Here is a 26,991-nt window from a genome sequence, read left to right on the forward strand (position 1 = left end):
GAGGCGGGATCTTGATGCAAATTAGTCTATTCTCTTTCTCAAGACGCCCAATTCTAGGAGCCTGGTACCCGATACATCCTACGATCATCGCCTTGAGTGACCTGTCGACCGGACGGTGGTGGACAATCTCCGCCAGAGCGGCGACCAGCCGTTCCGTACTATGTGCGTCCGGTCCCTCGACGATGAGGAAACATTGGTCCACCCGGGCGAGAGTGGTGAGCAGCCGCTCCAAGAGTTTCTGCTCGCGGTGCTGATGGTGGTGGTGGTGGCGGTGGACCTCAGGGTCGTTGCTGTCGGGTGGCCTGTCGATGGGCTCAGGAATGTCCCCTACTGCTGTGGCGGATAGACATTGACTAAGTAGGGATTCCAGTATATCGATATTGCGGCTGCTTTGCGAGCGGAAGGGCGGGGATGAGAAACCATAAAGTACAGTGTGCTGGCTAGTTGTCGACCGCAGGAAGTCTACCATCTCAACCGCCAGATCCACCGCGCGGGGGTGCGCTGCGGCGCATGCTGCCTCGCAGACGAGGAGGGATGAACCTGATGCAGATCCGATCCAGTCTTGCAGGGAATGAAGAACTGGAAGGGCGTCGCTAGGCCACGGGTTCCAGAATTGGCGTCGCCTGGACAGAATACAGCGCTCGGTGAGACGCTCTGATTCAACTGGGATGCTTGGTCTCGGTTGTTCAATGGTTGTTGGAACTGGGTTCTGTACCGACAGATGATGGCTGTTCGGTGCGTCCGCTGTAGAAGCGGGTATCGACGGTGGCCTCTCTGTGTCCGAGTAGTAATCTTGTTCCGCATGATCGTTGGACGAGGTCTCCGGTGAATATTTAGCACTGGTACTAAGACGCCTGACGTAGGATAAGAGAACCTTGGCATATGCCGCCGCCGTTGCAGCGGCGTACTCTTGCCACGCTTTGTTCTTGTGAGCATCTGCGTAGTCGCAGATGCCACGGATGACCAAGCACGGCATTGTGTTCATCACCCCGGCCGCTTCCATCTCCAAGCAGAGAATCCGGTGCCGAGATCCCAACTGGTCCCGTACTGTTGAGCTCTTCACTACCTGGTTCCCCGATGCGATCACACCATAGAATATTCGGGGGTAGTCAAGGTTGCGCTCCGGCCGGTCTACCAGTGGACAGGCGCATCCGTTCAGCCCATCATTACTGGATATGCTGTGCAAGGCGTCCGACTGGTGCAATGAATCATTCTCTGAGCCGGGACTCTGGTAGGAAGGATTCCGCGCTGCGATCTGGTGCAGAAAATCTTGGAGAAAATCCGGAGGGAGATCAGGATCGGATGTCAGATTACTGATTGCCTTCATTAGGACACGCGGGGGTCGTGTCAAAACCCCCACGGCTTGAAAGGAGCCACCCTCCATGACTTTTCCCAGATCATACTGGACTACCCCGGAGTGTGTCTCGGTCGGCTGACTGACCACCACATCTCCGAGGCGAACGTCGTGGGTTCTCGAGGGGACCCCGCCTCCAATTCCTACCAGCAGACAGAATCGGAGGGCAGGGAAGCTGCGGTGCATGTTCGACGCAACGTCGGCTGCGGAATTCGTACCATACTCGCCTTGTGGGAGGCAAGCGGCGACAACATCATGGTGCCCGACCCTGCCGAAGACATAGCTATTGGTGTCATTAGGATCAAGGTGAACTGGGGGGTCCTGGTATCGGGAGTCGAAAAGCGCTCGTATAGCGTAGAGCTCCTTCGGCAGCGCAGAAACCAGACCAACGGTGTATGTATGATGGTACATTGCCGCTTGTGTAGGATCTTATTGACCATGGGAGACAATACCCCGCTTGGTGTACAAACCGCCGATCGCTCCGTGGTCAGCTGATTGACCAGCAGGGGTCCTCCCTCCTGCAGGTAAGACGGTGCTCAAATGGTTCGAGAGAAGCACCCCCTCGAACGCAGACTGAAGAGCTTCAAGCACTCGTTGAATAAAGATTCAAGGGCTTGAGCCCATGTCAATCATCACTCTACCTTCCCTCAAAGAGCCACCAGCCTAGATTCTTCAGAAGCAGAGAAACCAGGTCTGATTGACTACACTCTCCAGGAACCGGACTTTGATCAGGTGTGAGCGCCGTGTGTCAGCTTGAAGGAACGATGAAGCGTGTCTCACAGGCAAACAGGGGAATGGTAGTCCAGTCAGAGTGTAGTAGCTCACCTGAGCACGAATTGGCTGAGGAAACACCGATGAGACCGAAAGTAAGGTTCCAGACCGACAAGTATGAATTCCAAGAAGAGATTCCAGGGAATCCTAGGCGAGCCACCGTCAAGCGACAAGCCCACGCACTCGAATCAAATCACGAACTAGAGATACTACCGAAGCGGCGAGACTGTAAAGCAGACTCGGCGCGCATGCCTACCAGCACCCAGTCTGCTGGATGGAATGTGGATAGCACAGCCGTCAATCAACGGATATCAGAGCTAAAATCGGAGATTGCAGCCTTGGAAGCACTAAAACGACGACAAGTCCCTCAAGAATGGCGCGTGATTCACCGTGTACATCGTCTCAAGAAAGATGCTGGATCCTCCAACACGATATTTGAGATTTTCCATTACCTGGACCAACCCAGATGGTATGGTGGCATACCGTACCACGAGCCACTGGCTGGTACCGAGCCCATTCTAGATATGGGAGCATACATCGAGCGACATTCGGAGCTCTCCTTCGTGGTCTTCCGAGATTACGGCAAGGATAGACCTGACGGAAATCACTTCTCGACAGTGGGTCAAACCAATCCGTACCCGTCGGATGACGGATATCCATCACCATGTATGGAGTCGACAATGTTCGTCTATCCCAAACTTGTAGAAGCCATGAATCGATTCTTGCGATCATTACCGCCGAACAACGGGATCCCACTGCGGCTGGAGAAGTCATGGGATCAGGAGCTGCAGGCTCCTTACCTGGCGATATACCATCACTGGGAGAAGTTTATCTCCATGAAGAACTCGCTTCCCGAGCGCGTGCAGGGGCCGTGGAACATGTTTGTGCGGTATGTGCAAGAAGGCTTTCATCCAGAACATGCGCAAGTACGGGCCCAGTTTGAGCAAGGCTTGGTGTGTGCGCGATTCCTCAAGTACTTGATCAAACCAGGGGACATCCTCTATATCCCAGGTCACAAATTGGTGGAGGCAGTCCAAGCCGAATCTTCGCTGTACGGCGCGGAGAGTTACCCAGAGAGAAATATTCTTCTAGCGCAGGAAAATGCGCTTAAGGTGAGAAATGGCACGCTGAACTCGAACCAGCAGCGACAATGTCTTCAGCTATCGTGGTCCATAGAGGTTGCATTTTGGTCATTCCAGATCTCGTTTCGCCGGCAGCGGCAAGTTCAACGACTCAATCTTGCCCCCGATGTTGAGGAAGCATTCCCTATAAATTCATTGAATTTTTATCCTCTCCAGTTTGCAGGCTCGAGTGTCGAGCAGAGACTCCGCGAGCGGGGAGTCTCGTTTTGGAAATGTCGGCAGCGACGATATGTGGAGTACGGCAAAGATGCCGGTCTTCATGCATGGAGCAGCATCAAGTCGAGGTACATGATTGATCCAGTCACCTACCAGCGAATGCATGGGACTCAAGTGGCCGGAGAGACGTCCATGGCATATGCCGATCTACCCGACCACATCCTTTCCCAGGAGCAATGCCCCGAGCACCCTTTTCCTCTGCTGCTGCCCCGTGTCGTCCAAGGGTACAACCTGATAGAGAAAGTCTGGATCGATCTCGAGGTCGAACACATCAGTGACGTGCGGTGGAACACTCAGGCCTTCGAGAATCTGGTCACCGAGGAGCAGACGAAGGATCTCCTCGAGGCTCTTGTGAGGAACCAGCTGAGCATCGAAACAAGCACGGACCTGATATCCGGCAAGGGCAACGGGCTGATCATCCTTCTCCACGGCGGACCGGGCACGGGGAAGACCTACACTGCGGAGAGTGTGGCCGACTATGCGCGGAAGCCCCTCTACCGGGTTACCTGCGGCGACATTGGCACGCGGCCGGCCGACGTGGAAAAGTACCTGGAGACGGTGCTGCGGCTGGGCCGCATCTGGGGCTGCGTAGTTCTCCTGGACGAGGCCGACATATTCCTCGAGGAGCGGACGTTGGCCGACCTCGAGCGCAACGCCCTTGTTTCCGTCTTCCTCCGCGTCCTCGAATACTACAACGGCATCCTGATCCTGACCTCCAACCGAGTCGGCCACTTTGACGAAGCATTCCGCTCGCGCATTCAGCTAGCCCTCCATTACGAGAGTCTGGGGCCTGATCAACGCCATCAGATCTGGTCCAACTTTATCAAACACCTGCGCGCGTCAGAGGCCTGCAGCATGGACTTCGACGACCTGGTTCTGCACATCAATGACTTGAGCATGTACGAGATGAATGGGCGACAGATCCGTAATGCGATCACAACCGCTCGGCAGCTCGCAGAGTTCAAGAACAAGAGATTGAATTATGAGATCATAAAGAAGGTGATCACGGTGACTGGACGATTCGACCGGTACCTTCAGGGAGTTAAACAGTTGGAGTCTGTGAAGGAAGGGACTGTGGATGACACACTGGCGAGAGAAGCGGGCACGAGGTGAGGCATGGAATGACACTCGGATGACTAATTGAAGCAATCAAACAAAAGCCAACTCCCATCTTTTGTAGATCTATGGGGTATATCTGCTATATTCTTTTGAGGTCCTCATATCGTCCTCGAACGACAGACCACACACGCGCACCCAAAGGAAAGAGATCTAGCCTCCCGGACATAAACAGCTCTGAACACGGAACAGGTCGTGACATAGTATCATATACACAAAAATCAGCCCAACTCCAACCCCACGCGAATAATTATCCTACCTAGGGCGACATTCTTCAAGCCCGACCCATGGCCCCCAACTTTGTCTTCCCGTAGGCTCCACCCTTCTCCTTCCTCAGCTCCAGCGCCCGCCGGTACGGCGGCGCCGTAGGCGGCTGCACGGGGTCGAGACTAACGTGATCCGGTGGCAGGGCATACGAAGCATCCGAGTCCCACGCAGAGAGATCGCCACAGGCGATAAAACGCGGAATCCAGCGATTCTCGACGGAGAACTTCTCGGCGAGGGGCTTATACGCCAACGGTTCGGGGACAGCGGAAGCCAGCGACTCCGGGTGGAGCAGGCGCGCGGTGTCGGTGTCGTTGTCGTTGTTGAGCGTCGTGTTGACTGGGGCCGGATGGTTCACCTGCACGGGCGCCGCCGCCCCGGGCGTCTCATCCGTCACCTCAACGGCCACGTTGTTGCCCGCTGCTGCAGAGGCAGGAGCCGTCACGGCGACACCGCCGAAGACCGGGTTCTTGAGCGCCTCCATGCCCTTCAGTCCGTCGTGGATGGACGGCGGGATGAAGCCCTCGCAGACCACAAAGGCCTCCAGACTGCTGGCGCGGCTGCTCCGCGGCTTGGCTACGCTGACCTTCTCGAAGACGGTGCGCAGCTGCGCGTACAGGAGGTCCACGTCGCGGCCGCGGAAGATCTTGGCGACGAACTTGCCGCCGGGGCGGAGGACGCCCAGGGCGAGGTTGAGCGCGGAGTAGAGGAGTTGCGATTGGATGTAGATGTCTAGGTCGTGGAGGCCGGTCACGTCGGGGGCGCCGTCGGAGATGACCAGGTCGACGGGGTGCGGAGGACGGACGGCGGTCGGCGTAGGGGTGGTGGAGGGGGATGAGTTATCAGCGCTGGTGGTAGTGGTGAATTCGTAGGCTTCGGGGTCCAGGGCTCGCAGGAGAAGAGGAATGGTGGAGGGGTGGGTGATGTCGGCTTTGAGGGTCGTGATGCCCTCCAGGGGGGCCATGGGCTGCAGATCGATGGAGACGATCTTGACGTTCTTCCGCGGCTTCAGCTCTTCCTCCGTTGTCGTCTCATCCTCGTTCGCTGATTGTGGTGACTCGTTGTTGCTGCTTCCATCGCTCTGCACCCGTTCGAGGGCCTCCTTCTCCCGGCGCTTTTTCTCAACCCAGGCGCGGCGCCCGAAACTCTCGCCCTTGATCAACACGCGACTCAGGACCTGACTCCAACTGCCGGGGGCGGCGCACAGATCGACGACGCGGGTCACCTTCTCCGGGTTCTCGTGCTCGAATAGGTCGAATTGCTCATCAATCTGGATCAGCTTGAAGGCGGAGCGGGCGCGCCAATTCTGCTCCTTGGCCAGGCGGTAGTAGGCATCGCGCTTGTCCTTGGAGGATTTACCCATACTGATTCAGACCTTGTACAATGCAATTGAAGTAAAAGGTTGGGGGAAGTGCGAGTCAGATTCCAGGCAATGGAGGGGGAAATGGGCGGAATTTCTTTCGGTCTTGCGTGTGGGGCGGCGATAAGATTCCCAAGGCGGCCATTTTCTGCCGCTTTTTTTTCTTTCCCGCAGGTTTCGCAGGCCAGGCCCGCTCCCCTGCCTATCTTTCTTCCATCAGCTTGTTCTTGTCATTCACTTGTCGCGGAGGTGATCGTTCGTCTGAAAAGTTCCAGTCGCTGTGTGTCATCATGGGTCAAAAACGGCAGCGCGATGCCAAGGGCGCAGATGTCCAGACGAAGAAGCAGAAGAAGAGCGCCAATGCGGACGTCGTTACTGTGAACGATCTCAACTGGAAGGAAGTTGCGCTGCCCGATCGTATGGAGGATGCAGGAGGCTTCTTCGGACTAGAGGAGATTGACGGCGTGGACGTTATCAAGGCAAGCGGTGAAATTAGGTTCAAGGTATGACATCGAGCTGGTATTCAGCTGCAGACAGTGAAATTGACGTTCGCAGGCCGCCGCTGGCAAACCGCCAAAGTCGATTCTGAAGAAGAAGACCGCGGAAGAGCAAGAGGAAGAAGCAAAATTCGACGACGAATGGGCTGGAATCAGCGACAACGAGACCTCGGAGAAGGAGAAGACGGAAGCACCAACCACGGAAGAACAAAATGAAGAGCAGGATGAGGCTATCAAGTCCCCTGTGACGGACAAGCAGCAAGAAGCCAAAGATAAAAGGAAAGAGAAGAGGGATAAGAAGCGGCAGGAAGCCAAGGAAGCAAGGAAACAGAAAGCCGATCAGAGCAAGAAGGGAACCCCGAATCAGGAGGACAAGAGCATCAAGTCTGGTCTTTCTTTCGCCGCTCTCGAGGACGTGGAAGAGGATAACGGCGTGGATATTTCCGAGTGGGAGTCACTGGGACTCTCTCCGGAAGTGCTCACCGGTCTTTCGAAACTGAAGTTCTCTACGCCCACTCTGGTCCAGAAGTCTTGTATTCCTCCCATCCTCGACGGCCATGACGTGGTAGGAAAGGCATCAACAGGTTCCGGAAAGACCTTGGCCTTCGGTATCCCGATCCTGGAACACTATTTGGAGATCAAGCGCACGCAACTGCGCAATGGTACCCAGAAGAAGAAGGAAGACACGGAACCCATCGCCCTGGTTCTCTCGCCCACTCGCGAACTCGCACATCAGTTGGCCAAGCATATTGGTGACTTGATCCAGCAGTCGCCAGGCGCCAATGCACGCATCGCCCTTCTCACGGGAGGTTTGTCCTTACAGAAACAGCAGCGCTTGTTGGCTAGTGCGGATATTGTGGTCGGAACGCCGGGTCGAGTTTGGGAGGTTATGAGCACGGGCCAGGGTGTGATTCGCAAGATGCAGGGTATCAAATTCCTTGTCATCGATGAGGCTGATAGATTGCTCAGCGAAGGCCACTTCAAGGAAGCAAACGAGATCATTACTACCCTTGACCGCATAGTGGATGGAGACTTCCAGTACGAAGAGAAGGAAGCGACCGAGGAGGAGGAGAAGAAGAACGAGAGGCAGACCCTGGTCTTCTCTGCTACTTTCCATCGGGACTTGCAGCAGAAGCTTGCCGGCAAGGGACGCTGGACGAGCGGTGATATCATGGACAAGAAGGAGTCGATGGAGTATCTTTTGCAGAAGCTGAACTTCCGAGAAGAGAAGCCCAAGTTTATTGATGTCAACCCTGTCTCGCAGATGGCGGAGGGACTGAAGGAAGGCATTGTCGAATGTGCAGCGATGGAAAAGGTAAGCCTACAGTTATACTACCGTCAAATAATCACCCTCGCTGACCAAATGACCCCAGGATCTCTTCCTTTACACGCTACTTCTCTACCATCCCAAGCACCGCACCCTTGTCTTCACCAACTCCATCTCGGCCGTCCGTCGTCTCACACAGTTCCTCCAAAACCTCCAACTCCCCGCGCTAGCCCTCCACTCCTCGATGGCGCAGAAGGCCCGTCTGCGCTCCGTGGAACGCTTTTCATCCCCCACCTCCGACCCCGGTTCGATCCTCGTTGCCACCGACGTGGCGGCGCGTGGTCTCGACATCAAGGGCATCGACTTCGTCATCCACTATCATGCGCCCCGTACCGCCGACACCTACGTGCACCGATCCGGTCGTACGGCCCGTGCCGGTGCCTCGGGCAAGAGCGTGCTCATCTGCTCCCCCGAGGAGATGCAGGGCGTCATCCGCCTGGCGGCCAAGGTTCACGCCAACATGGCCAACGCCAAGAAGGTGCCCCTCGAGTCTCTCGAGCTGGACCGCCGGGTCGTGGGTCGCGTCAAGCCCCGCGTCAAGCTGGCGGCGAAGATCGCGGATTCATCCATCGCCAAGGAGAAGATCTCCGCGGAGGACAACTGGCTCCGCAACGCGGCAGAAGACCTGGGCGTTGATTACGACAGTGAAGAGTTCGATGAGTCGGCGGGTCGCGGTCGCGGTCGCGGCCGGGGCCGTCAGGAACGGCAGCGCAAGGCCGGAGAGACCAGCAAGGCCGAGATGGCCAGCATGAGGGCGGAGTTGAAGCAGCTGCTGTCGCAGCGGGTGAACGTGGGTGTGAGTGAGCGGTATCTCACCTCGGGACGGGTGGACATCGAGGCGCTGCTGCGTGGCGAGGGCAACAGTTCGTTCTTGGGGCAGGTGGATGCGTTGGAGTTCTAATCAAGGGGCCGATGAAGAGGAGAAGCAGCTCTACCTGATGCATGTATATACCTAGTAGACATTGTACAGTTCCGTTAACATGCATGCTCTGTCCCATGTTAATGCCTTGATATGGTAGCCTTCTTGGACGCTGGGTAGCCAGGTAACTTACAAATTGTGTAGAATGAATCCGCATGGAGTCAACGCAACACATTACAGAAAGGTCTTTGACACACGAGCGCCAGATAGATGATGATCATTCCTTGTTTTTCGAGTACTCTGGGGGAAATCCCCACCTCCGCCCGGTTTGCCCTTGTACAATCAGATCCAACTCTGTGAGCTCATAGCACTTGTCGCACCCCAAATTCTCATATTTTGAAGAGCAAAAGAAAAATGCTTCCCAATATACCGCACATAATGCATCCTAGCCTCAGTCACAGCTTTCTGCAGCCCAGGAGATACCATGTCAACGACCAACAACGAATGAGCCTTTCTTAGACGTCCATGAAAACCCAACATCAGCAACCGCACGGAATACCTCACCTATGAGATTAACTTCCCATTACCACTTGAAACAAGTCAACTAAGTCACATCACTCCCCCAGACCTGACACCCCTCCGACCACTTTCTGACTATGGATGATAACAGGCGCCTGCTGTATATCAAGCTTGCTCGCCTCCTTGGTCGCCAGTTGCCACAGCCTGTGTTTATCAGGTGCGCAATCCCTGTTCATTACATGTCAGGTATACTGCGCAGTGACCAGTCCCATCCTCGGTGGCCGTGGGCACTTTCGCTGTAAGGGCCTTCTCCCTTTACCTTTCTGTTTTCAATTGTCCGGCAGGTACATATCATCGCTTCGCGAGTTCGGCGTTGGCAGCGCAGAGCTTCTGCCGGAATATGCTGGGCGGTGTCTTCCCATTGAAATCTCGGCAGATGGTCCAGAACGGTCCAGAGCATGAGCTTTGATCTGGCTTGGACCTCGAATCAGACGACAAAGCAGGCTGGCGGCTAGGAAGATGATGGATTGACGGGCAGATAACAGGTCTGGAAGACGGGTCGGAAGACACGAGATCTATAGCGTGCGCGTCGCAAAGTTGATAACAAGATGAATAAGGGTCGGAAGGAGCTATGGAGGGATATGAGATATGACGCTATATCAGATAGTAAGAGGTAAGTGGAACCGCCCTTACCACATGCCACCCCCGAATTGGACAACGTCATCTCTCCATCTTCATCATGAAGCCCAGCAAGTACGGCATGTGTGTAACCAGAGATTCATAGCATGATTCTCTTCATCAAGTGCTGCTAGCTCCGAGCCAAGCCTGGAGATAATTGTTTTCTAGATGCCATATAATTTGATGCATCGTCAAATGACCATGGGGTTCATTACACAGATATCCTCGAAAAAGCGCCATACACCATCAAGGTGTCTCCCTTTCTGGAACGCAAATAGAGTATTACGTATCCACACAGAGCCTACGGACAAACTCCATTCCACATACTCGTACTAAAGGCAGACTTTTCTGTAATATCGCATTCGACAAAAGCTATGAGCTGCCTCAATCCTGAGGTCTTTTCTACATTGAAAATGGATGACCTCATCAACACACAACTATACCGCCCGACCTCGAAGCCGAGCCGAGAAGCGCCCCACCCGAAACTCTGGCGCGGAACACCCGCCCACGTAGGGTTTCAATTGGGCGGATTCCACCCGATGCGCCGGGTCCATGGATCCCACGTGGGCTTACCGAGATAGGAAGTATGATCCACTCCGTTGGGATGCGCCAGGCTTTTTCTTCATTTTTTTTTCTTCTCGAGGCTGGATAGAATCACTTCAACCTCGAAGCTATAATCCTGCCAGAGAATACCAGGGCAGCTGTCTACACAGTAAGTACTCTGTCGCATACTCCAATGGCATGATCAGCACATCCCCAGATCAAACAACAGTTAACGCCCATACTACTGTACAGTACAATCACACCATCGCCATCGCAAACCGATAAGACCCTACCTAATTGACCACGCCAACCCAGAGTCACCGCAGTCACCACCAGGAGTCACCACCAGAATCCGAACCAGTCCCTATAAATCCAGCTTCGCAAGCAACATCCCACACAGAACCCCACACACACACACACACACACACACAGATCCCCCGTATCGAATCCCCAGCAGCAGCCTCAGCACAACACAAAATGTCGTCCCTCCCGCGCCTCAGACCCCTAACCCGGCTCCTCCTGCGCCCTCAACGCCCTCACAACCACCACCACCTCGACCCCCTACCAACTCTCCCAACCCCAACCATCATCACAAAACCTCAAACGCGCACCCTCCGCTCCGCAACCGCCACCTCCGCCACAGCAACAACAACCCCAACAACCCCCCGAACCATCCCCGGAAGCCAACCACCAACCCGCCCCTCCAACGAAGCCTACGAAATCACCCAAGCCGAAACGCAGCTCACCACGCACCCGCTCCTGCAGACCCTGCGGTGCGACAAAAGCTACACCGAGACCCGGCCGCACCTGTCCATGATCCCCACGCACCGCGCCTCGCACTTCGTCGCGGGCACCCTCTCCGGCGCCCACAAAGTCACCGTCCCGCCGTACGTCTTCACGCGGACCAAACCAACCCAATCCCCACCGAGCGAACCACCCCACCATCCGGCGAAAGCACCGCAAGCACCGCAAGCAACGCTCGCGCAAACCATCTCCCTCTTCCACCTGGGCACGACCCTCAACGGCCACCCGGGGTACGTGCACGGCGGCCTGCTGAGCGTGATGTTCGACGAGACCTTCGCGCGCTGCGTGGCGGCCTCCTTCGCCAGCGGGGTGGGGATGACGGCCAACCTGAGCGTGGACTTCCGGAAGCCCGCCCGGCCGGACCGGGTGTATGTGCTGCGCGCCGAGACGGTGCGGGTCGAGGGCCGGAAGGCGTGGGTGGAGGGGTCGTTGACTTCGCTGCCTCCTGCGGGTAGTGCCTCCGAGGCAGAAGGGACGATGGTCGCGGAGGCGAGGGCGTTGTTTGTCGAGCCGAAGTTTGCCGAGGTAAGTCTTTCTCTTTCCTCTTTCTGAGAGTAGGGGGGAATAGTGGCTGATCGGGTGGTTGAAATTTAGTCTATGGTGCCGTTGTATCGGAATTGATGGAGTCGAACATTGTGGTGGGCTGCAGTGGGAGAGTATAGTGAGGAGTTCAGTACGTGAGTACAGTGAGAAGTGCGTATAATACCCGGCGTTGTCTTTCATACTAGAATAAACATAGACCAACATAGACATAGACACACATAACATAGACACACATAACATAGACACACATAACATAGACACACATAACATAGACACACATAACATAGACACACTAAATATAGATCAATTTATTACAAAAACAACTTTTACACACTCATCTCACCATCGCCATATTTGCATTTCTATCTAAATTGAACCAATACGGAGAAGGTCCCGCCTGGAAACTCCTTTTCCCCTTCAAAATACACATGAGAATCAACTCACACCCAGAAATGCCCACCCGAAATTGAGAAACAGAGAAAAAAACACAAACACATGCAAATCATTTTCCGTCAACGAACCACTTTCCCCGGAGGTTCCCTCATCACTCTTCTACGACAGATGGAATGCACCCTGGCCCTCTCTGATGGCAACAGACAGTCGCTCGCGAAGGGTGTCCAAGCTGCTGTAGTCGGGAAGCTTCAGGTAGTTGACACAGGTCATGACACTAGGCAAGTAGTCGTCGGGGGTGTATGGAGGTTCGCTGGGCCGACAGACCACAGTGAAGATCGGAGTGAGACTCTTGAAGCCTAGATAACATACGTTAGCAAGTCATCATCCGTTCAGGGTGTTTAGAGGTTCCTTACCGCCAATCGGCAGCTTGGGACTGCCGGTCACAAACTGCAAGAAGTCTCGTCGTTGTTGTGCATTCAGCTCGCTCATCGTCTGGAGCAAGTTTCGCACGCTCTGGCTGTCCATGTTGAAGCCATGGTCAGCTTTGATGGAGTCCATCAGGGCTAGAACCAAGGTTAGCAGGGTGCTCTGACACATTCTTAAGAAAAGACCTACTCTCAATAGTCCAATCCTCCTCGGCGCGGCCGAATAGCATAACCAGTTCATTGGGAGTGAAGGTTCGAAGGGCCGAGTAAGGGAAAACCTGCGAAAAGCCCGCTCGGAAGGCTTCTACTTGACGCTGGACTCCACTGCCCAGGGTCATGTCCACCACTCGGTCCACGTACAGATCCACATTTTCGATCACCACTGGGATGTTCGAACCATTCTTAATCAACTCAATAGCTGGATATCCGGGTAGTGTGAAATCCAAGCTTAGATCTTCGACCTTAACCCCATTGATTTCGACGCCTTGGAGGTCCTGGGCTTTCTGAGTTACAGACAGCCCTTTGTCCTCTTCGATGGCCTTTTTCAAATTGGCGTAGCGCTTCAGCAACATCAGTGAATTGGCCAGGTCCTGGTCGACAGCCTTCACGGTCCCAAGCGACGGCGCAACGAAGGATGAGCTATCGGCAATGCGGAAGAAGGCTGGGTTGAACGAGATGTCGATGATTCGAGAGTCGAGCATCGACCGGGCAACAAATTTTCCGAGGATCTTAAACAAGTGCAGTTGCTTCTTACCGGCTTCCGATGCAGCCTGTGCCTCACTCATGGGCGCAGGGAACAGACCGCGCTTACCGAAAGCGTATTCTTCGCCATTGGCGCAATCGTTCTCCCTCCAGATCTTCAGCTTCTTCTTCGAGAACTCTTTCGAGACGGTGGAGTAGAACTCAAGAGTAGGGCCCAAACCGGTACCGACTTCCTCAAAGTATTCAACCTCCAGCACGCTCGGAGAAGACCCATAAAGCTCCATCACTTTAATGGCAGACTCCAAGATACGGCTCCTTGAGATCCTCACCTTCTGCCGCTGCAAGCGACCGAGGATAGGTCGGTCATCGCGCCGACTATCGTTGCGGCTGTCATCACCGTTCTGAGAATTGTGCCATCTCATCATTGCGCGCGAATAGCCGAACGCAGTTGACTGAAGGAACAGGTGCCGCGTCTCGAACGGAAACAGGAATGGGAAGAGGCGGGCGAGGTCCTCGCTCCAGCTAGGGAGACAGCTACTCGCCACGATGAGAGGCTCTTCCAATTGTCGGTTGAGCTTGGCAGTTAGCTTAGTGTTGATGAATTGAGCCAATGGCTCAGGCTTCAGTGCGACCAGCTCTTTAGTCTCTGCAATGATGTCGTCGAGAGTGGCATTCATCTCGTGCAAGACACGCAGAAGCTGAAGGATCATCGCAGTCGTGGGGCCTTGACTGAGAGAAGCCGGCATCTCTTCGCCCTCGGTCTTGGCAGAGCCGCCAGAGCCTCCCTGGGCGATGGAGGAGGGTTCAGGGGGAGGGGGCCCTGGGACACGCCGGAATTTGACTGTGTGAACTGCCGACCACACGTTCTTCACGCTTGGGTCGACATGCTGACGATTGTGATGCACTGCACGGTAGATGGTGGTATCGCTAGACACAGCGTGATCGTCAATGCTAAACTCAATGTGCCAATCTGAAGGGATCGAGGCCATGGCAGCCGCATAAGACGAGAACGGTCGACCTGCCGTTGCCAAGGAGCTACCAGATGAGGGGTTGGGGGCGGCGCTCGGTGCAGATGTCGTTGACTTGGAAGCTGGCGTCTGCGATGGTGTAGCTACACGGGTGCCATCTTCTTTGCGAGCAGTCACCTTGCCGGAAGATGCAACCTCCATGTTGACAGCAGTAGGGTCTTGAGCATTATCATCCGAAAGGTCTTCATCGAGATCATCCACAATGGCGTTCAGCTCCTCGTCGTCACCTTCATCATCATGATCGTCGTCATCGCTCAATTGCCGTTCGTCTGCGCATTCGAGCGGCGCATTGTCATGTTCACTTTCGGCGGCGGCTTGCTGACGTCTTGATCGCCTCAGTCCTGACTCAGACTCGTCACCACCGGCGACAGTCTCTGCGGGGTGGGTCGAGTTATTCGTCGTGCTCGACGTTCGTGGCAGCTGATGGCTACCGCTGCTGAAGCGCTCTGCGTCGGCTATTTGCTCACGGAGCCGGGCTGCATTTGCATTTGCGAGTTGGGCCAGGATTGAATCGTGATTACGCGCTGGCCTTGGCCGATCAGACAGGCTGATTCTCGGATGCAAGAAATCATCCAGGGCCTTGAAAGTCGCGATGGCATGAATCGACACCATAATGTTGCGGTAGGTTCTGGGGATGTCGGAGTCCTCATCTGCCACAAGCTTCAATCGGAGTTGCTTCCCAAGCATGTAGGCGGCATTGCTACGTGTATTCTCCAGTGAATTGTGACTGACAGTAGTGACCTCGAAATGCTCAGTCCTGCTGAGCAAATCCTGCAATTTCTGAATGAGCACACTGAAGGGGGTAGTTGCAGTACTCTGGCTTTGGGCCCTTTCCGATATGTTCGACCCCATAAAGGCTTGTAAAAAGGCGGCACGAGCTTCGCGCATAGACGTAGCTAGATACAGTTAGCACAAATCAGCAGGTAAGGACGAGCCTCTTACATTGAAAATCTCCAAAGACCTTGAGAAGTACTGTGATGATGCCAGAATTCAGCAGCTCTGAGCTAGTGATGCTCTCCAGGGCATCACCGTCGAAGTTAGTTGCCAACTTCTTGAAGAGGAAAAGCCCCTCGTCAGTCTCATCGCCCGAGTAGCAGGCCTGGAGATTGGAAGCAAGAGTCTGCAATTCTTGAAGAGTCTCCAAGGCTTTGTCCCGCATGTCCTTGCCTTGACTGGCTTCGTATTGACTGACAAAGCCCTGAGCGTTGCGGATTACGAGGTCCTTCATGGCATTGGCAATCTTATTAGCAACGAGCTGACCTGAAGCTGACGACGAGCTTTCGGAAATGTCATCGTTATCTTCGTCCTCCGGCTCATCATAGTCATCTTCTGCGTCATCGTCGTCGTGCCCATCCTCGTCGTCTGAGCCTAAAACAGAGCTATCCTTGGCGGGGGCTTCCGCAGCGGGTTTCTCTTCCTTGGCGGTGTCCTTCGTGGTGGTATCGCCGGTCTGCTTTTCCAGCTTGTTGATAGACAATGGCTGCTGAGCAAGCTTGAAGATCTCGGAAATGACCCCTTCGCGGTGGAATTGATGCCGATAGACATGTTCCAGGCGCAAGAACAGGAGTTCTGCGCAACGAATAGCGTGAGACACCAGCGTGGGGTGATCGTTCTGGGACAGGATCGCTGCCAGGAAAGATGCGTAAGGAACCGATTTCAGAGCATCTTCAATCAAGCCGACGTCCAAATTGTGAAGCATCTTGAGTTGAGCGGTGAGAACCTTTTGGCGAACTTCCAGATTGACAGTGCTGGAGTAAGCATCGGTAAGAGTCGGCAACAGTATCATGGCAAACCGCTTGAGTTCCGTTTTACATTCCAGCAGCAATTCGCGCCGTCTCTCGGCCGACTCTTGCGCCTTGGGATGCTTGGAAATGCCACTGGGCCCGATCAGACCTTCGAGTTGTGGGACATGCCGGCTCGGGACGCTAGGCAATAGCTCACAAATGACATCAAGAGTCTCAAAGACCTGCTCCTTGGGACGGTGGATCAATGCTTGCATGACCAATACACTGTCCATCTTCACAGCCGTATCGTCCAAGTTGGCCGGAGGCGACACACCCGTCAGGATCTGGTATAAAGTGTCGACCACGTCCATTTTGAGCAGCTCCACGGACAATTTAGGGCTGGCTCTCGAGGTAATCGCGAGTACACGCAAGAATTGAGTGTGAATATGCGACCCGATGAGGTTGGTGGTTCCGGGCAAAAGCAATCGAAGCACAGCTTTCAGCATGGCGGGTTCAATCAGCTCCTCCAACTTTTCCGGCTTGTGTTTATAGCTTTCAACGATCCGCGAAACGCAAAGGCACGCCTGTTCAACCACCTTGGGATCATTGCTGGAGAGCACGTTGAGCAGGGTCGGCATCACATCACGAACAACTGGAAATGAGTCGTGAGGTAGATTGCGGCAGCAGTTGGCAGCAGTTGTCACGGCCGTGCGCTGCGTGCTGGTAGGAAAGAAATCGAGGTAAGTCAGACAGGCTGTCAAACCACCTTCCCGCACGATCGAGGCAGGAAAGTCGACCGAAATCTTCGCTAGAGTCTACGGCATAGCGAGTTAGCGTGCATGTGTGAATAATGTGCAGAGCATAACTTACGCTGAGAGCTTGCTCGGCCAGGTCAATGAACTGGATGTCCAGTAGTTTCTGGCACAAAACTGGGACAGCTCCGCCATACACAACATTGGCCACCGAGCCACGAAGGGCTTCCATCAAATTGGCCAAGCAGCGACACGCGAGGAGCATGATCTCTGGGTTCTCCTCGCCAAAGTCGTTTGGCTGCATCAGGGCCACTAATTCCTTCACATATGGGTCCGGAGAGAACTGGCCTGAAAGGTTATCCTCGTTGGAGACTAGCAGGAGCTCCGAAAGTTCTTGGAGAGCTATCAATTGAATGGACGGGTCATCTTTCATCCTCAAATTGTTCAGGATATCGCGCAAACGCGAGGACATGCCTGACATCATGCCGCTCAGAGCCCGTAGGGTACTCTGAAGGCCTAGGTGACCTCGAGCCCCAAACAAACTGTTGTGGAAAAGGTCCGCATCATCGTCATCATCGTCATCGTCGTCGTCATCGGCCAAAGTCGACGGAATGGTGCCTTCATGATTGTCACTTGGCGGCGACGATTCGTGCTCTTCAATGTGGTCCTGCTCCTCCAATTCGTCTTCGGCCTCTCTCATAAGCACATCGGGATCGATCTTGGAAGGACGCTTCTTTTGTCGGCGCGCCGGAGACTGGGTGGTCGAGGTACGATCTGTAGCAAAGGGTCAGTTCTCATCCACCACTCTTCCTTAGCTGGAGGTTCTGCTCTTACCTTCCGACCTTCCACTCTTATTAGACTTCCGCCGAGATGTCGGAGGCGAGACTTGAGTCTTGGTTGAATCCTCCGTGGGCCGCGAGGATGAACTACCGAGTTCGCAGTCAGTACATTCACTGTGATGAGAAAGAGTCCTAGGTGCGACTCACCCGGATTGGGACATAGTAGCTGGACGGTTGCGAGTGCCGCGACGGGTAGCAGCAGTAGAAGCCGCCGGGGGTGCTGCCGGGGTAGGAGGGGACGCTGCACGGCGCTGTCGTTTGCTCTTCCGTGGAGTAGATGAGGGGTTTGTTATGTCGGAGGCTTCCACGGGCTGGTCAGGACGAGGGGCCTTGCGCTTCCGAGTCGACGCCGAACCAGCGGCGGGATTCGTAGGAGAAGAGCCGGCGCTGGTAGACGGCTGAGGTTCTGCAGCTGATCTCGCAGCAGAACGAGTAACCCTGGAGGACATGAGAAGGTGTTCACTTCCAGCAAATGATGAAAAGGTGACGCGAGTTGAAGAGTAGAAAGAAGAGTGGAATCGGTGCGATGGTGTAAGAGAAATGTTTAAGGGTTAAATCGATGTTGGGTCCAAGGACACCGACACGCAGTCAAAAGACTCGGCCGCATGCACAGCCCGTCGGACACGCCTCCGCGGATACCGCTATACTCGGACAGACCGGGGTGTTGAAGCTTGTTGGGGGAGGGTTGACCAAGTCGCGAGGAATCAGAAATGAAGCCAGAGCAGGGATCCAGACGCCAGACACGACAGAAGGGAACTGATAGTGGGGAAGGTTCAAGGGAGATAGAAGTGATATGTACCTGGCGGCAGAGGTGGAGAGTTCAGCGGATGGAAGAGCGGAAGCGTCCTCTAAAGGGTCCTGGCGGTGAGAATTGGGCCTTTGTTTGGCCATATGTCGATTGCTAACCAGAGCTAGTTAAGGAGGGCTCGCTCGTCAGTCGATGCCGTTCAACCCGCCATTCGTTCACTGTCGGAACTGTTGACCGTGAGTGAGTTTAGGGGGGAGGGTTGGGTTTGGGTGAATAGACTGGGCTTCCGTCGACGATCCGGGGTGAGTTTCGGTGAAAGCCGATCAGGCGGGCGGATGAGGAGCCGGAGGCCAAAGTACAATGTAACTTAATGTTAAGTTCTGGGTCGAAGAACAAGAACGAACAACTATAGAGATTAGAAAGTGGATGTGATTTACACCAAGGCAGAAAGTGTTAAGGAGAACAAGAGAGCAAGTTGATGGATGAAGTTTGGGGGAGATGAGGGGGGGGGGGAAGATTGACTGATTGACGTGGTGGGTGCCGGGCGGTGATGGCAGTCAGTTCGGAGAGCGACAGACTACCCAAGTGCAACTAACTACCAACATCAATTAAACTATAGCTTGATTTCCTCCGAAGCATCTACACTGCTCCCTGCCCTGTTTACAATGGAGAGCCCACGGGTTGATTCTATCGCTCACATGTCTTAGGTACTCTGCATGATGAATGAGCTTTGTTGCCGGCTCTTTTCCTTACATATCCATTATTCATATATGTATATCCACCTGAAGCTCCAGCCGAGTCTGCTTACTAACAAGGCCAATTCTCACGAGAGTGATCGTGGATCTGATCGTGGGTTTCCACCGGAAGTACGGAGCTACTGCAAAAAGTAACGTCATTAAGAATGCACCGGGGCCTTGCTTATTTGCAGGAGACCTGTGCAGTTCTTCCGTGCTTTACTGAATTAATATGGAGCTTGTACGTAGATACTACGGACCGAGGTATGGGAGCACTCGGGTCTGTGCCTGACATAATTGAAGGGCTGTTTCAGAACATGGAAGGACAACCGGGTACTCACCACTTCCCTTCACAACAGTCTCAAGTAGAATCACGTAGTCCCAGCACGCAATGGTGGCATCGGCAATTCTCATCGAGATGCAGAAGTGCAGAAGAGCGCAAGGGGCGAGGGCCATGCGGATGACTGCATCAACGCGCGGGGTCCTTATCACTCGCATTGGCCCAGGATGTATGTAAAATTCATTCTTCTTCTCTCGACCGAAACTCAGTCTTGCGTAGAAGGGAATGGCGGCAACCGCCACAGTTCTTAATGTGGCTTGTTGCTGATATCCCTTACAGACTGGCCGAGCGGGGATGTTGGGGCAGCAAGGCCTTGCTTGCTCTGTTTGAGCGTCGAGACCAAAGGGCGAGACATAGTCATGGCCAACGCAATGCAGGCAGTGGAATTGAGTTGAATCTAGAGGAGATGAGGTTGGCATTCAAGCATGACTGAACTATGAAGATGTATGTATAGCGGCTGCAAATCGATGCAGGCGATGGTAGTTTTGTGGTGGTTTTGTTGACATACAGTAGTCTAGTGTCCCTGCTGGAGAAACAGAGTGGGGATGGATTTCCCCTCAGCAGTTCACTTCATTCTCCATAAGACTAAGAAGATCTAGTCCAGTCGGGGAAAGAATGTCCTCATTCGGAGGAAGGAGTCGCTCGCTTCCTGAGTCGGTGCCTAGAAATTAAGCCTAAAGTCCGAGGCACGGGCGGAGATTTGAAGGCAGCCGAGCCCATGCGACCAGCTTGGGGGCAGGCAACAAAGAGTAGCCTACAATAACTACGTACCCCGTACGGAGTACCTGGTATAATAATAAGGAGATCAAGTATAAAAGAGCCTCAATGGGATGTGAGAGCAAGCACCAGAGTATACTGGAAATAATGTATTATTCTTATCAACCGAGCCAGCTGTACCTAGTAGACGGCGAAATCTCCCCGATTAGGAGAGAGAATCACATCATCACCACTAGGTTGGAGTAGTTTTAGACACACCGAGCGTCCATCTTGGTCGTTTTTTTTTTCTCTTCCCGCGTTGCTTTGGTTTCTTTTTCCCCGCCCACCGCCGCCGTTTTTCCCAAAATCCCCCCCCCCCCCCTCCCCACGCTGACTAAACCGCCCTTCATTGCGCCGCCCGCATTCATCCTCCATCCATTCCAATCCTCTTCACTTCACCGGCCATCTTTCTCTTTCTCTCTCCATCTTACTCTCTCTCTCTCTACTCACTACCTGACTCACTCACTTACTCACTTACTAACCCACTCTCCCATCCAACGTAAATTTCCTACGATAAATTCCATTCCAGAACACTCATATCACTCACTATTCGACCACACCCCCACCATCAACCCGCTCTCATCCGGAGAGCCCAGCCAGCCAGCCAAGCAGCTAGCCCTACCAGATTCCCCCCGAAACCACCGAAACCACAATGACCGATTCTATCAACAACAACAACACGCCCGGAGTAGGGGATGATGTCCTGCGCACCCCCTCCCCGCTGCCCCCGGCTCCAATGCAAGACTACACGTTCCCCGAACACCGCTTGAAGCGCCGAATGGACGACCCGGAGAAGACCCCATTACTGCTGGTCGCCTGTGGCTCCTTCTCCCCGATCACCTACCTGCACCTGCGCATGTTCGAGATGGCGGCCGACTACGTCAAATTCAGCACCGAATTCGAGATTGTGGGCGGGTATCTGTCGCCCGTGTCGGACGCCTATCGCAAGGCCGGATTGGCGAACGCTGAGCATCGGTATGTCCCATCCCCGGCGTCTCTACTCAGACTCTCTTCCTATCGAAACGTAATAAACACTAACAGCACCACAAAAAAAGTGTGGCTATGTGCCAACTCGCCGTCGACCAGACCTCCGACTGGCTGATGGTCGACACCTGGGAACCCATGCAGAAGGAATACCAACCCACCGCCGTGGTCCTGGACCACTTCGACCACGAGATCAACACCATCCGCCACGGAATCGAGGCCGGAGATGGCACGCGCAAGCCCATCCAGATCGCTCTGCTGGCCGGCGCAGATCTGGTGCACACCATGTCCACCCCGGGGGTTTGGAGCGAGAAGGATCTTGATCACATCCTTGGCAAATACGGCGTACGTCTTGGAAACCAAATCCCCAAGAAGAAGGATTCCCAGAACTAACATACAGCAAAACAGACCTTCATCGTCGAACGCAGCGGAACCGATATCGATGAAGCGCTCGCCGCCCTCCAGACCTGGAAGAAGAACATCCATGTCATCCAGCAACTCATCCAAAATGACGTCAGCAGCACCAAGATACGCCTCTTCCTACGCCGTGACATGAGCGTCCGCTACCTGATCCCCGTCCCCGTCATCCATTATATCGAACAACACAATCTCTACAAGGATGATGGAACTGCCGACAAGGGCAAGGGCCGGCAGGAGCCGGGTTCGTCGGGTTGATAGAAACCTTGTTCTTCCCTCCCCGCGCGCCCTGCCCCCCCCCTCCTCCCCGAGAGGGATTCAGTTAACTTTAGTGTTCTTACGCCTTCCCCGACGCCCCATCCTATCATCCACCCAAGGGGTAAACAAGAACACTGAAAGAGAAGTCGGAGAGCGCTACAATGGGACCTCAGACAAGGGGGTTTTCTTTTCCAGCAGACCGGGTTCTCTCCTCGCACCTCAATCCTCTCACCATTCTCGCAACACGATCCAGGATCCTTCGGTGGTGTCACTCATTGCTCCCGCTCATACTGTCACCTGTTATATTCCTCGCATGTTTCCCTTGACTTCTTCTGGATCCAACCTTCAAGAATTCGGCCACGCGTTCTACCGCTCACCCCGACAAAGAGGGAAGGGAGACGCCATGACCACCCACTGTACAGTCCTCCGGGTCAGTGCTCCGCATGTATAGCATCCATTCATCTACTCCTCCCCTCCCCCGCTGGGAATGAGATCCTCACCTGGTCGCCAAGAAATCCCCCCAAGTCAACTGTCCCTCCCTCTCGCTTGTTGATTCTCTCATGACACGTTTCGGAATGGGTCGATTTTTACTTCTTTTACAAAGGCGTCTGATGCACTGTTACGATTAATGCGTTGTGTTTCCTGCCCCCCTTTTGTCTGTTTTCCAAAGATACCATACATATCATAGATGACCACTTAATATCTTCAATCCCGCCCTTTCTCTTCTTGGTATTCTTCACCATGCTGTAGTCTACGCCTCCCACAGTCTTGTACCATTTCCTCTGTGTTAAGATGCTGAGCAAAAAAAAAAGGTATCAAGACTAGTTATGTGATTCTTGGCAAGCCTGGGAAGTGGGTTATGCATTATAGGTAACAGAAGGTTATATGGAAATATATGCAAGGAGATTCTCGAATCATGAAAAAAATTATCGGCGAGAGATTTAGGATATCCAAAACCCCCACCCCTTGGGTATAATAATGATGATGATGATGATGTGAGATAAGGAGATAAGAAGAAGCCACGCTAAAGACTGGGTCAAGTATGTTATATCACCAAAAACGGTCCCGACTGAACCAAGCTTCCTTTATGTGGAAAGATGCAAACCCGCCTGTCCCTCGGAGGGCAAAACGAGGTGCCTGTAGACGTCTTGTTTGCATATGAGAAACACATTGACAAGAAGCTGAATCCCAGAAGAAAAGACCAATGATAGTGGATGGAGGTCAGTAAGAACCACGGGAAAAGAGAACAACTTGCGAGAAGCGAAGAAAATATAGAGGTTGAAGAAGATAAGCCAAAGGGGGAAAAACGAGATCCAAGATTACATAAAATCCACGAATGCTCAAAAACGTCAGTCGTATACATCGTCGCCATATTTTGGCCCTGGCATGAGGACTGTTGCGGGCCCAAAGGCAAGGGGAAGAAGAGCTAGTCATCACAATCATTCCACAGATCCTCGGCCTCGATCACGCCCAGGCACTCGTTGTCGTGCATGACTGCGAGCACAACCACCGTCGTACTGGCGGTGGCATTGGCCTCGGACACCAGCCGGCGGGCGTCGTCGATGCTGCTCGAGCTGGGAATCTGAAGCCAGTCTTTGCGGGACACGCTAAAGGGAAGGCCCAGATCCACGAACGAGGACACATGCATATCCACATAATTGCTCTGAGAAAGGAAACGAAGGTGTCGCGGAGGAATGATCTCTGACGAGGACAAGAAGACCCATGATTTCGCATGGGGATGTTGGATAGCTGTAAGTAGGATATCTAAGAAACGGATCTTGCCTGATGCAGAGACCTTAGGGATCTGGTCGAGGGCGGTTGACACATCCGCGACGCGTGGTTGTTGGCTTCCTTTGCGGTCCGCTGGGGGGAACGAGACGATAGAGTCCTGCGTTGGGATGTAGTCGGACGGAGTAGAGGTGCTGGAGGCGGAGGACATGCTCATCGGGGTCAACGCCATCGAGGCAGCCCCAATTGCACCGCCTGGGTGGTAGCCCTTGAACACCTCGGCCGGACCCCGCCCCGGAGCGGTATGCAATCGTCGAGCCGTGGCGATAGCCAGCGCATCTCCCAGCGACAAGGCCACCGTGGTGGACGATGTCGGGGCACTCACACCAATGGAAGACTCCTCATCCTCGTGAATCGGGGCGGGTAGGAGGATCCCCATGTCCGAGGGTTGGAAGGACAAGAGAGGGCAGGTCGAAGGGTGCATGTGCGAAGTGATGGCAATCACTGGAACGGTTGACGGAATATGAGGCAGCAGAAGTAGAAGTTCGGGTGTACGCCCGGAAAAGGAAATCAATAAAAGGGTATCATGCTGGATCCCGACTCGAAGTTAGCCATCATCGTACCAGCTTCTGTGTGGAGAGAGGTTTTCGCCATGTCTTACCGGTCGAATCATGCCAAGGTCGCCGTGTAAGGCTTCCGTCGGATGCAAAAAAGCACTGTAGATTCCGAGACTGTTCATCGTGGCCTCCAGCTTCTGGGCGATTTTCCCGCTCTTGCCCACCCCGCAGCAGACCAGCTTTCCGCCATGTTTGATGGTGCGCGCGATCCGAGTCACTGCGCGCGCAAGGTGTTCCTGGGCCAGAGCATCGGTCTGATAAGTGTGCTCCAAGTGCGCCAAGGCTGCCCGCTCGGTGGAGATAACCTGAATGGCATCGGATACAGCACCGGAGGAGACCTTAGAGGCAGCAAGAGCAATATCCGAGGTGTCCGGAGGGGTCATGGACAAGAAATCATCGTTTGTGGCGGAAGGCATTGAGTGGGAGAGGGGCATGATGGCGGCGGCGGCGGCGGGAGAGAGCGGGATGGGGGGGAACTGCTGCTTGATGAGATGCCCCATCATTGCGCTACCATTTCTTTCTCAAAGATACTAAGTAGGTAGGAAAGTCCAGGTTTAAGAGTGAAGGAAGACCGTGTCCTCTCCCAGGAAGAAGCCTGGGAAAAGAGAACCCGGACAAAATCCAGGAAAGAAGAAAAGAGGGGAATTCGGAATCGAAGGTGGGGGGGGAAAGAGAAAGAGTCCGCGCAAAGAGAGGGGAGGAAAGGAAGAAGACAAGGGAGAGGGAGAGAAAAATGCGGAGGGGCGAAAGAGGAACGGAACGGGAAGAAGGAAGAAAGAAGCCTAGAGTCTGGAATGCCTACTCCGTACTGTACTTTGTCTTTATGGATTGTGGATTATGGATCTACTAAGGAAATAAATACAGTGCATTTGTAGATAACAACCCGGCCCGGAAGAGATACTGCTTATTACTACTTTCTCACTTTTGCCAGGATCTTTCGGAGAGTCGGAGATTACCTACTGCCTGCTAACTAACTTTAGATTTTCTCGACGATAATCTCTTTCTTACCCCCCGCCTCGATCAACCAGTCAATGGCTCCGATGAGGGCATTTCCTCATCGGCTGGCGCCCCGATTCATCCGCTATCACACCATTGCCGCGGAAGTTGATGTCTTCTTCTTCTTCTTCTCGTCGTTGTTGTGCACGGATCCGATCCCACCCTCCATCTCCATCAACATTATTAATAATGTTAATAATGATACACTTGGCGACACTCGGTTTTGAGGAGCAGTTAGTCTTACTGACTTAATTTAGTTACAGTTACAGTTACATTTTTCCCACTTCCCCCCCCCCCTCTCCCTACCACCACCACCACCACAACTCCTAATCCTAATTCAAAGGCTTAATCCCCTTGTGAATCGCCGCAATGCCCCCCGTAAGATTCTCGAACCCGCGTCCCGGAATCAAGAACCCAGCCTTCTGGATCATGCCCCGGAACTCCTCCTGGCTCGGGAACTGCTCAATACTCTCGACGAGGTACTGATAACTCTCGCGGTCGCCCGCGACCAGCTGGCCGATCAGGGGGATGGCACTGAAGCTCCACTGCTTGTAGACGGCATTGAACAGGGCGTTGTCGACCTTGCTGAACTCCATGCACGCGAAGACGCCGCCGGGCTTGAGCACGCGGAAGGCCTCGTTGAGCGCCGCCTGCTTATCCGTGAAGTTGCGAATGCCGAACACCACCGTGTACAGGTCGACCGAGTTGCTGGGGATTGAGGGCATGCTCTGTGCGTTGCCCTCCAGGAAGGCCAGCCGGTTCGTATTGTAGTAGGGGGTCTGGATGCTGCGCTTCTTGCCCTCCGCCAGCATGTCCGGGTTGATGTCGGCGATCGTCACCCGCGTCGCCGCGTCGTGGTTGATGTTGGTCGCGTGGTCCAGCATCCGGAACGCGATGTCTCCCGTGCCGCCCGCGATGTCCAGGATGTTCCAGCCGCGGCCGGCCGTGTCGTGGTCGCGCGACGGCAGCGCCGACCCCGGGTTCAGCGATCGCACGAAGTGGTCCTTCCACAGCCGGTGGATGCCCAGCGACATCATGTCGTTCATCACATCGTAGGACGAGGCCACCGAGCTGAACACGGTTTTCACTAGTGTACCCGGGATAGTTAGTATGGCGAGGCCTTGAGGAATAGACCCATGGATCTGATATGGAAAATCTTACCCATGGATTCCTTCTGCGATTCGGGGACATTTTGGAAGCCGAAATGCGTGAATCGCTCCTCGTCGGCGGTCGGCTTGGGCGGTTGGGCCTGGGCTTGTCGCGTGCAGGAGAAACACCGGTAGGGAGTCTCGGGCACGGCCAATCGCCGTCTTGTCTGAGCCTGTAAACTCCTCCAAAGAGATCGGGACGACATGATGGTGGTTAATGGGGTGTAATTATGAGCCGGGCTGGAGTAAAGGGAAGAAGATCGAGAGATCCGCCTTCCGGGGGCGGAATTCTACGATAACCTGATGCCTCAGGCAGGGGCTGTCATGCTGCCTCCTTCCGTTTCTTATCAGCAATCACCACAACTTCTACAGTAGATCGACGCCCGAATGAATAGCAACGTTGCTGAAG

The 26,991-nt window shown here is 54.2% G+C and overlaps 9 protein-coding genes across 9 annotated transcripts; 4 read left to right on the forward strand and 5 right to left on the reverse strand.

The window, feature by feature from the left end:
• Window positions 1–686: 686 nt before the first annotated feature.
• Window positions 687–1,765, reverse strand: BO72DRAFT_477464 (5'-methylthioadenosine/S-adenosylhomocysteine nucleosidase family protein; the record flags this gene model as incomplete). The annotated part of the gene is made up of 2 exons (XM_040947445.1): window positions 687–709; window positions 847–1,765. The coding sequence occupies 2 exons, from the start codon at window positions 1,763–1,765 to the stop codon at window positions 687–689; spliced, it is 942 nt and encodes a 313-aa protein (XP_040801323.1).
• Window positions 1,766–3,615: 1,850 nt separating this feature from the next.
• BO72DRAFT_377980 (P-loop containing nucleoside triphosphate hydrolase protein) lies at window positions 3,616–4,596 on the forward strand (the record flags this gene model as incomplete). Its single annotated transcript, XM_040941287.1, has 1 exon — window positions 3,616–4,596. One exon carries the CDS (start codon window positions 3,616–3,618, stop codon window positions 4,594–4,596), a length of 981 nt encoding a protein of 326 aa, XP_040801324.1.
• On the reverse strand, window positions 4,502–6,311 carry BO72DRAFT_448066 (tRNA methyltransferase TRM7). Its single transcript, XM_040944702.1, has one exon. The coding sequence runs from the start codon at window positions 6,224–6,226 to the stop codon at window positions 4,874–4,876; it is 1,353 nt and encodes a 450-aa protein (XP_040801325.1). The 5' UTR covers window positions 6,227–6,311; the 3' UTR covers window positions 4,502–4,873.
• A 69-nt stretch (window positions 6,312–6,380) lies between these two features.
• Window positions 6,381–9,000, forward strand: mak5 (ATP-dependent RNA helicase MAK5). The gene is made up of 3 exons (XM_040950135.1): window positions 6,381–6,726; window positions 6,779–8,035; window positions 8,094–9,000. The coding sequence occupies exons 1-3, from the start codon at window positions 6,514–6,516 to the stop codon at window positions 8,946–8,948; spliced, it is 2,325 nt and encodes a 774-aa protein (XP_040801326.1). The 5' UTR covers window positions 6,381–6,513; the 3' UTR covers window positions 8,949–9,000.
• Window positions 9,001–11,399: 2,399 nt separating this feature from the next.
• On the forward strand, window positions 11,400–11,978 carry BO72DRAFT_341261 (PaaI family thioesterase; the record flags this gene model as incomplete). The annotated part of the gene is made up of 1 exon (XM_040940615.1): window positions 11,400–11,978. A coding segment is annotated over one exon (579 nt), but the record flags the coding sequence as incomplete, so codon positions are not given.
• Window positions 11,979–12,257: 279 nt separating this feature from the next.
• BO72DRAFT_448068 (HECT-type E3 ubiquitin transferase UFD4) lies at window positions 12,258–19,092 on the reverse strand. The gene is made up of 8 exons (XM_040944703.1): window positions 18,656–19,092; window positions 18,004–18,294; window positions 17,852–17,943; window positions 17,136–17,791; window positions 15,484–17,080; window positions 13,002–15,437; window positions 12,800–12,949; window positions 12,258–12,742 (listed from the first exon to the last, which is right to left on the reverse strand). Exons 1-8 carry the CDS (start codon window positions 18,745–18,747, stop codon window positions 12,546–12,548), a joined length of 5,511 nt encoding a protein of 1,836 aa, XP_040801328.1. The 5' UTR covers window positions 18,748–19,092; the 3' UTR covers window positions 12,258–12,545.
• Window positions 19,093–21,086: 1,994 nt separating this feature from the next.
• BO72DRAFT_378114 (nicotinamide/nicotinic acid mononucleotide adenylyltransferase) lies at window positions 21,087–22,093 on the forward strand (the record flags this gene model as incomplete). The annotated part of the gene is made up of 3 exons (XM_040941296.1): window positions 21,087–21,409; window positions 21,490–21,763; window positions 21,827–22,093. 3 exons carry the CDS (start codon window positions 21,087–21,089, stop codon window positions 22,091–22,093), a joined length of 864 nt encoding a protein of 287 aa, XP_040801329.1.
• Window positions 22,094–23,519: 1,426 nt separating this feature from the next.
• On the reverse strand, window positions 23,520–24,854 carry BO72DRAFT_468606 (sugar isomerase; the record flags this gene model as incomplete). The annotated part of the gene is made up of 2 exons (XM_040946913.1): window positions 23,520–24,410; window positions 24,483–24,854. The coding sequence occupies 2 exons, from the start codon at window positions 24,852–24,854 to the stop codon at window positions 23,520–23,522; spliced, it is 1,263 nt and encodes a 420-aa protein (XP_040801330.1).
• An 888-nt stretch (window positions 24,855–25,742) lies between these two features.
• Window positions 25,743–26,821, reverse strand: BO72DRAFT_404154 (class I SAM-dependent methyltransferase). The gene is made up of 2 exons (XM_040942254.1): window positions 26,596–26,821; window positions 25,743–26,521 (listed from the first exon to the last, which is right to left on the reverse strand). Exons 1-2 carry the CDS (start codon window positions 26,786–26,788, stop codon window positions 25,767–25,769), a joined length of 948 nt encoding a protein of 315 aa, XP_040801331.1. The 5' UTR covers window positions 26,789–26,821; the 3' UTR covers window positions 25,743–25,766.
• Between the last annotated feature and the right edge of the window lie 170 nt (window positions 26,822–26,991).

This window comes from Aspergillus fijiensis (genome assembly GCF_003184825.1).
Source record: "Aspergillus fijiensis CBS 313.89 unplaced genomic scaffold BO72scaffold_23, whole genome shotgun sequence".
Taxonomy (NCBI): domain Eukaryota; kingdom Fungi; phylum Ascomycota; class Eurotiomycetes; order Eurotiales; family Aspergillaceae; genus Aspergillus; species Aspergillus fijiensis.